General features: G+C 41.3%; 1 protein-coding gene across 1 annotated transcript; it reads right to left on the bottom strand.

Annotated features, from left to right (window-relative positions):
• Positions 1-272: 272 nt before the first annotated feature.
• barx2 (BARX homeobox 2) lies at positions 273-9,510 on the bottom strand (the record flags this gene model as incomplete). Its single annotated transcript, XM_079561236.1, has 4 exons — positions 273-583; positions 1,881-1,965; positions 4,698-5,022; positions 9,324-9,510. The coding sequence occupies 4 exons, from the start codon at positions 9,508-9,510 to the stop codon at positions 287-289; spliced, it is 894 nt and encodes a 297-aa protein (XP_079417362.1). The 3' UTR covers positions 273-286.
• Positions 9,511-9,861: the final 351 nt, after the last annotated feature.

The raw sequence follows: 9,861 nt of genomic DNA, 5'->3' as shown, positions 1-9,861 counted from the left end.
TGTATAAGGCAAACACTGATATTTGGGCACATGAGGAAAGTGGAGGCAGCTCTGTGGGTTACTAGAGCAATGGCAGTATTCAAATTTCCTGACTTTCACCAGTGCATTGAGCATCAAAGATAAAAGGCTCATAGTACTTTACCAACAACAAAGCTACATGTTGGGTTTTGGTTTAACTCACACCACTCCGTTTCATAACACATAGCTCTATAAACAGGCATATTACAGTGATCCTGAGGCACGATTTGTTCTGGCTGGCATCAGTCTTTTTGCATATCGATGAGATTTAACTTGTATTTTGGCACTCTGACGGAATTAAAGGCTGCATCTTGTCGGTTTCTTCCACCATCATGGGCGCATTATGAGTTTCTGTTGCACTGACGTCTCCCAAGAACACCTCTACTTCCTCTTCCTCCCCCTGTTCCTGAGCTCGCGCCGCTTCACAGGCCGCCCTCCGCCGCCTCTCCTCCTCCGCCATGTGCAGCCTGCGCTCCTCAGCCTCGATCTCCTCCGTCGTAGGGATAGAGTTCTTCTTTGGTCTCCCTTTGGGTTTGGTGGGGGCCTCGTGACCTCCCTTAAGGACCTGAGACGACACAGAGACAGGTTGGCCGGGGCAGTGGTGGTAATAGATGGCAGTAGTTAAAGGCATTGCGGGCTATTAAAGTCATTAGAGAAGATGGATGGCCACAGGCTGCTCCCTTCTGCGCTCATTTGTCTGTAATGATTTGGGTGGATTTCTTTCTTTTTCTTTTTTTTGTTCTCTCGCTTCTGTTGACCCTTCCTCTAAAGTGTTTGCTCTCACTGCTGTCATCGCTGCTCACACCTTAGACAACACTACTAGCACTGCACACGAGTACTGCTCGATGGGTTTCAAAGATACATTGTGAGACTGGCAACAGGTCTCTAAAGCTTCTCTGTGTTACCAGTGTTACGCTTGACTTCGAGAGTGAGGCTTTTGAAGATAGAAGCGAAATATCCTCCTCTCAATTCGTCCAAGTCCAGTACAGAGATACCAGTATCGGCTATCACACATTGTCTATTTGCTTTTATACATGTCTTTCAGTCATCTGACTTTTGTTGTTTTGGCAGCCATTTTAGATACCAAAGTGAAATTATGCAGTACTACAACATGTAACAATATCTCTACTCAGAATGAAAATGAAAGAAAACTGATTGACAGTGGACCCAGAGAGCGCACGTTTATATGAAGAAACCAGTGAGCCAGTAAGATGTTAGCATGCTACCAGTTAGCATTTAGCTTCAACAGCTCAGCTCCGACCTCTCCAAGAGAAAGCACTGAAACTCCAAACATCTAGCCTTGGATACAACATGTGACAGAGGTCAGAGCTGAGCTGTTACTGTAGTATTTCCTCAGTGTTCATAGATGTGAGCCACACTCAAGTCAATGGTTGACAGTTGCTAACCGGTAGCATGCTAACGTCTTGAGCAGCTTGAACACTGACTCAGACTGAGACTCTGTTGACATGACAAACTGTAAAAATCACAGAGAAAGGTTTTCTGTTTCCTCTTTGAGGTGTTAATTTAGTCTGAGGAGTGAAGTATATCTTTTCTAAATCCTGCTGTAGCTCGACAGACATATCTGCTACATCTGTGCCACATTTGCTGGTTATATTACATAAACGTGCGTCTCTGGGGCCGTGTTTTAACGCCGTGAGATATCTTCTTGAGCAATGATTACGAGAATATAAAAATGCCACTGTCAATCAGTTGTCTTTCATTTTCATCCTCAGTAGAGATATTGCTACATGTAGTACTGCATAATGCCACTTTGGTATTCAAAATGGCCGCCGGAAGTATGCATGATGGTATCAGGTATAGTGCTGCCATTCAGTGGAATTAACTTTACCGAATGTTCTTACCATTTTCTTCCACTTCATGCGTCTGTTCTGGTACCACGTCTTCACTTGAAGCTGGGTGAGTCCGAGCGACTGAGCGAGGTCTAACCTGCAGAAGCAAACGACACCATGTTTAACACCTGCTACTTCCTAAACCTTTGATTCACTCTTTCCTTTTTTTTATGTTAGAAAGCAGAGGTTTCAGACGGAGGGATAAGAAAACACTTAAGTTTTGTCTTCCACATCAAAGCCAAATGGCTCATTCTGACACTGTACACCTGCACCTATAGGAAACAGCGAGGAAACATCTGCACTAGGTTTAGTAACACTATCTTCCCCCGGATGAAGTGAAATGATTGGTGTTGAATGAAAAAAACATGTGTTGATCCACGACTAAAAAGGTCTGGCCCAGTCGCGTAATGCAATACCACAGTGAAAGACACAAGAAATAACAAAATCCGATGCTAGACGGAGGGAGGGTTTATCTGACGGGTTGCAAAAGAGACTTCCTCTTCTCAAGACTTCAAAAGATTAAGTTCTTAACAGCACTCGGCCCTTGATTTATTTATGAGCATAATCGAGGCAACATTAAAAGATAGCGGTTTCGTTTGGTCATTCTTAAATCCTGCACTTCCTTCGGTGGCCACTCTTTCTGACAGCATCATCTGCAGTGACCAAAAGTCCATCTGCACTTTCCGAAATCATAACATCACAGGGGATTAACTGATTTCGATAAGTTTGACTAATAACTGAACAAAGAACTCAGTCACTTTAAAACACAAGTGAAAAGTCTGAGAAATTGACTGTGCGCCTGCATGCTCGCAGCGATCAACACCGCTGTGGTCCCCGTTGCCAAGACTGCGCTGGAATGAAAAAAAAAACAAAAAAATACTCTGGTTATCTTTGGGATCACACCAAACTGCAGTGCGGAGCGTGCCATGGCTTTGATGTGAGGGGATTTTCTGCCGATGTTCTCCTGCCAGCTGTGTGTTTAATTAATTCTCTCCAGCGTCAAAAGAGTGGGAGACTGTGACAGGGGCGCTGTATGGGTGGCTGGTTAGATCATTGTGCTCGCTCCCAGGGCTTTCCAAAGGGCTGCAGGCGAGCCAAGATGGGATATATTTAATAATGTATCGTGGGAGTTTTCCTTCACGGATGGCATGGAAATGGATTTTCGTAAATACGGTTTATTTTGAGCACGCTGAAATGTTTTATTGCGCTCCATCGCTTGCTCTCCTTCTAATATTGATTTACATTGTTTTAATTGTTCTTTCAGAAAACCAAACTAGTAGTAACTAAATCATTTCTCTGTGATATAACAATACTAACATCATATGACTTTCGACTATCTAGTTACTTGTCATCCGTGCAAAACCCTTGTTAATACAGAGATATTCGCCCCATACTTTTACAGGTCACTGAGTATTCAGAATTCCTATCGAACAACCACATTTTTATGACATTTATGCTTCAAGCGTGCCGTGGATTTTATCGGGAACAGCACAGCCTGTTGGGAGAATGAAACTCAAGAGTAAAACTGGAAAAATTCAGTCCCACATGTGACCTGAAACGTTTGCTCTTGATATTCCTGTGCATATACGTATTACTTCATCACACCGCGGCGAATGAAACAGCTTTTATAGATAATACACCTGCACATGTGCGAAATGACTGGCAGTAAATCAGTGTAAAACATTTGCGTTTGCTTTGCTTGGCACCTCTCCCCGTTTTCTTGAATGAGGCAGTGTGGCTGTTTTTTTTTTTTTTTTAAACCGCTCTGGGTTAAAATCTTGTCCCAACTAGAATGCTGAGGTAATGCTTTTGGCTTTGGCAAATTCACATTACTCCGCAGTATCCCCACAGGATAAATGAAAAATTATGATGCTTGGTTAAGCACTTCTTCATAATTGCGATCGTGGTCCTGTGAATGCCTGCCCTTTTTTGTAGGTAGGTGTGCGAATGTGTTGTGCTCCGAAAATGCACTTAATTGCCAGGTATGTTTTAGGCAGGTTATCAAAATGTCAGCGCTGAGTGACACTTATACGGCGCTCGAGTCAAGTCGCTCTTGTAGATCAGGTTGGAAATTTAATAAGCGCACAATGCGATCCGTTTGATGCGTCAGTGCCTTTTTGACTTCTTTTATGAAACACACTCACAAAACAAAAATCATTTAGGACGCTCTGACGAAAGGCAAAAGCGATGATCCGAGTTTAATCACTCCCTTTAATGTGGGATTCTGTTTCAGCTCTGTGTGGTATATTCAATTTCCTCAACTTCCTGACAGAAATTAACTGAACTGACTCACACTGGTGTAATGGGTTTTGGATAAATCCTAAGATCTGTACACAAGTAAATGCGGTTGTTGCGAAATAAAGCAAATTGCAGCTAGTTACAGCAAGTAAATACTAAATGCAAATGACAGCTTTACAAATCACACACTATTTTCCACATCGTCTCGAATGTATTGCATCTACGGGCACTAATAATGCTGCTAAGTATATGAAATTGTTAAGTGTGTCCAAACTCTTCACAAACACATCCCTAGCTTTCAAATTCTTCCCAAGGTTGAGTTTATAAACACTTTTTACAACTTTTCAGGGTCGCTGAAATCCTAACAAACTAGCCTGATTTTATGAAATTGATACAAAGGCTTTATAATTGGATGCACAGGATATAGTTATAACGACTGAGTTTACAATATACTGGACAAAACAAATTTCTGATTGAAATGTAAAACATAAATAAATGAACTTATTTTTTGTTCAGTAATTGTAGAGAGTGGTGATAAAAAATAAATTAAAAAAAAGTACTGCTTCTTCTGCTACTGCTACACACACTAACCTGTCTGGTGTGGACAGATACTTCTGCTTCTGAAACTTCTTCTCCAGCCCCATGAGCTGCAGCTCCGTGAAGATGGTCCTGCTGCGCCGGGGCTTCTTGAGGCGGGGCGTGCTGCGCTCAGTGTCCGAGTCGCTGCTGATGCTCAGGGGCGTCTGGCTGGGCGAGGGTTCCAGGCCGCGGGGGAGCTGCTGAGGGGAGAGCAGGGGCAGGTGAGAGGGCAGCGTGCCTGGAGAAGCGTCCCGGGACAGGTGATGAGAGGGGGCCAGGGTGGGGGGCTGTCGCGTGATCACAGAGAGGAGCGGGTAGGCGCGCAGAGACGACGAGCCTGGGGGGGGGGGGAGAAAGACTGTGCGTTAAGCAAATGCGGTAACAGGGAAAGCAGTTGTGGCAGGACCTCAGCTGCCCTGTTATTGATCGCTCATAATGGCTGAGACAGGTTCATATTTTAATTGTGCTATTTTTGCAGTGAAAAGTGTTTTCCACTTGACCCCGAGCATGAACAGGGCACTGAACTCCATGACGCACACCATGTTTTACAAGGCTATTTTGGACCTCTAATAAATATACTACCACAAATACTCATAAGGCTTTGTCAAATTAAAATTATATGTGTTTCTAACATTCTTAAAACAAGTGCTTTTACTGCACTTACAAATGAACTGGAGTAGTTAGTAGTAGTAGTACTGTGTTTTTATCATGAGTAAAATTCTATAGAAAAAAAAAAATCTGTTTTTGCCATTGTACTTAATTCATTACTGCAGTTTCTATTTGAACAGCTCTGGTTGGAAAATGTTTTAACCTTTTCCGTAATTGTCCGACAACACAGCAAAGAATATCAGACAGAAACTAATGAACTGACACTTTTTTTTTCATAATATTTGCAATATTATGCAAATATAAAATATGCAACATTGAATCAAAAACAGGGGAGTGCAGAGAGCTGACTGAGGGAAAGGAGAATATGACCAAATTGTTTTGTCTTAGAGAATAGAAAGAAATGGACATTATTCACTTTATTTGGAACATAATTGCTATATTGTAAGCAGATTGAAATTTTGGTTCAAAATGAAAAATATGCTGTTTTTTTAATACAAAAAATAAAAAACTCTACCTAGTGTCTTTCAAAAAGAAACCAAAAAACTAAAGTTTATTTCTCAAGAAGACATAATAAATAAAAAACTCTCATCAAATGAACTGCCCTAGCCTAGTGGCTTCTGAAAAAATGTCAACAGATACTTTAATTCAATTTTTACAAGATACTAAAGGATAATTGGAGCTACAAAACAGCTTGCATTGTGCAAGAGTAGGCAATAAAACTACCCTAAGATGTGAGTGAGTCAAGGGTGCTGATCATTAAGTGCAGAATGTAATCGCACAGAGCTTTGCGCACACACCGAACACACTGTAGACACTGCCTTGGGCGCATCATGACATCATACCGAGGCACTGAGGTCACTAAATCCTCCAACGTGAGTTTGTTGCAACAGGTCGAGACAAGAAGCCCCTCTCCTCTCGGCAGCTTCACATTGTTGCAAAAATGAAAATTGTTCTGGATGTGACAGTTGTGTATTTCTAAAGCTGCTCCATCTTATTTTTAGTATGCATGCATTAAATGCTGAATTGAATTTTTGTGATGCAATCCGTGTAAAGGGAAGAGAAAGCATGTCAACCTGCTGATGAGAGATGCCTCTGACATGTCGTTGACAAGAGACAGATTCTTGTCAATAGCTGACAGTTTAACCATTACAGCTGTAACATTCGATTAAAAGCTACTTGTAGAATCCAACTTCATATTATCAAATCAAACACTATTATATCACAGAAACCTTTTTGGAGCTGCCAGAACACCGTAGTACAAGATGTCCGTTCTATTTATACAGGGTAAGTTGTGGACAAAGCATGGACCATTGTGTGACTGATAAGCCATGCCCTTACTGACACTTTTACACATCCCGTATTTATCTAGGTTTTGGACTAGCACAAAGAGTAGTCCTTGACTCTGCTTTTTTTTTTTCAATGTGGGTGGGTTTAGACATTGCATGATAAAAAAGTGCATCGATCTCAAATGTCATTGTTTAATATTAATGCAACTTAATCTTATATCTGTTCAAATGCCGACCATTTTCGGATTAAGTAATCAAGGTAATTATTTTGTCTGTAGCCTTGAGTGCACATCAGTCAGTGTGAAGAGTGCTACAAGTTATTCTGCATCCACCCAAAAGTGTTGCTCTTAATTAGCCGCATTTAACCCGAGGAGATGGAACAATGAAATTGGATATTTTCCCAGGCAGTTATACAGCATAATGTATCGAAGAGCCGGCACTTTGATGGAAAACATTAAACATTAGCGATAACTGTTTAATTTGATACCTATTCTCTAACACGGCCCTTCTGGAAAGGAGGGAAACAAGCCTGTAGCACAACCTGCTTTAACAACCAGTTCATAACTCATTGCTTGTTGCGAAAGCAGAGAAATCCGATGACATCTGACGAGAAGATGACAGATTTCTGAAACATAATCCCAGAAAAAGGAGCAGTATTTTATCTTTGTGTGTGTGACTTTTCTACCGATGTGATGACAAGGGTGTAATCAAGCCTCTAAGCCTAATGGACGACGTTATTGTATGCAAAGGATTAAGTTAGAAAGTACTTTTACTCATTTAAGCCGTGAGTCAGACCCAAAACCAGTACCACAGTGGCCTCACGTGCTCCCATTTTACATACAGGACTGTGCAGGTGTTAACTAATGCCATGAGAGATAATCCTATTGGATCGCTATTCACTAAAACCCGTGTTTTACAAAGGTCATTTTAAAGGCCGTTTTTGGGAACCTGAACTAGTTTGAACCCTGATTTTGTTTGTTTGATAAAATAAGGTCTTTCTTTACTGCGTATCGCCCTTTTTATCATTATTGTTTATGTATATATGTACATGTGTATATATATAGACACTGGTGCAGTTTCTGTGTTCCCTTCCTTAAAAAAAAAAAAAAGCGGCAGTGAATATTTTTCATCAAGTTGTCAAATGAGATTACGGTGCATTCTCTGAGATTTAAACTCTTAAACTCCGTCCTTGGGCAGGGCTTTCTGTCGCACTGAAAGATGGAAGCCTAAATGAAATAGTGAAACATGCTATTACTGCTAAGGATTGAGTCATTGCCTCCCGATTCTTCCTGTAAAATGGCTAGGGCTTTTTAACAAAAGTATGGGGCAAACTGTAAAAAAATAAAAATAAAAACTGACTCAATAATTAAGTGATTAATTGATTTGATTAAGTGATTTGAGAAAACTGCCTCACTAAATTTAACAATACAGAATACATACATACGGATAAATAGATACAAATAAATGATTTGGTTTTGGCATATTTTTCAGAGTATAATTTTAAATCTGCGTTATTTCATTTTAAACATTAAAACTTTGAGAATTGGTGCCAAACAAGCTGTAAGTCAATGTATAAAATTAGAACTGTTATTTGAATGGCCAAACAATCACAACTGTGATGTCTAAATACGCAACAAAACCGTTTTTTTAATGGCCTCTACTGGTCAAACTGTGCACAAGCATCTCCGCAATCTCACTGTTTAGGAACTTCGGAGTCAGTTGCTATATAAAGCCCTCAAAAGCCAACAAAGTTGAGCAATACACTTTATCTCACACCCACGCAGCTACAAATATAGTGGTGGGCGAACTCTTCTGACATGCGGCTCCATCGGGATACCCTATCCATGCGCGCAGAAGAGTGCCAAAGCCCAGCCATCATGCGCTCCAGCACACACCAATTCATATCCCAAGGATGAGGGAATCCTATTTTTATTCACCCACCGCTGTCATCATCAAATTGCGCTGGCAATTATTTCAGACTTTTGGGCAATTATCTTCACGTTTAGTACACGCGGCGAGGGCGCATTTGGGATGTAGATGGATTACAATGAGGAATCAGTCAAGTCGCTTTGTTTTGTTTTGACAAGACAAAAGTGTCGCGGCAGCTGAGTCGTTGTAAAACTAATCTTCAGCAAGAATAACAGGCTACATGTTTGGCACAGAGGCTGGGCACATATATGAGCTAAAAGGACTAACAAAAATCAAATTACGGTTTACTTATGTATTTATTATAACATCATACTGAAAAAGTGTCCACGTTGTCAATATGACAGGATACAAAACAATCCAAGTGCGCAGAGCGAACCCATAGCCATTTGAACAATTATCTTGTATGGAGTCTGATATTAACAAGACAAAGTAACTTATTTAGCATCATGCCTCGAATACGAGCCCTGAAGCGTCGCTATCTGCCCCATGCTTTCGCCACAAATAACTGGTACAGCGCACCACAGCAAGGTGATCAAGCACCGATTATGATTTGCGATCAGGACTTGCTGGTATTGGGAGTGTAACAGTGCAGTTTTATACAAAGACTAACGATGATATTGAAAAAATCAATCAAAATGAAAACACATAGGCGATAAAAGAAAACCCAGTAACACCGCTCAATATAAGCAATTCACTCGGCTAACATATCCTACAAACACTACGCCCGTGCGTAAAATCGATTTTACGCACAAGCTCTGATTATTAGTTTTATTGTTAGTTAACAATTGTTAGTTAATAAAGTTAATACATTTACCTGAACATGAATGGAGAGGCTTGGGGCGAACGATGAGCGAAGGGCATACGGAGTACAATGAAAGTTTCTCGAAATAATCACAAGTCTCTTTAGACAAGATCTCGTCGATCATGAACGTCTTGTAGCGTCTTCTTGCTGCTTTGAGTTGCCCTGGAGTGGAGAGCCTAAGCTCGGCTTGACAGTGCATGGTTTCTCCGTGCGCTGTTCTCTGCCCGGTGCTTCTGACGCGCAAAGTGCACTTTTCAGGGACCGGTGAGTTTGCTTGGGGTCAATTTGCTGCTGCAATGGTTCAAAGTTCATGCGTGTGAGAAACGCATTATTTTAAAAAGGAACATGTAGCTGCGAGCTTGATTTGAAGCCAAAGCCCGCGTTAATGAAGTGACTCCAGCGTGCGCTCACAGCCTCTGCTATATAAACCATCGGAGTCTGAACTCATCTTTACCGCTGCATCCGCCCTGCCCCCGCCTCTTACAACTACCTACCCATGCACGCGCCTACTCTCAATATTCTGTTTAAGCCAAACAAACTTCGTCGCTGT

This window comes from Gobius niger (genome assembly GCF_951799975.1).
Source record: "Gobius niger genome assembly, chromosome: 1".
In the NCBI taxonomy this organism is placed as follows: domain Eukaryota; kingdom Metazoa; phylum Chordata; class Actinopteri; order Gobiiformes; family Gobiidae; genus Gobius; species Gobius niger.
The sequence above is the reverse complement of the archived record's forward strand: the minus strand, read 5'-3'. Positions and strand labels throughout refer to the sequence as shown.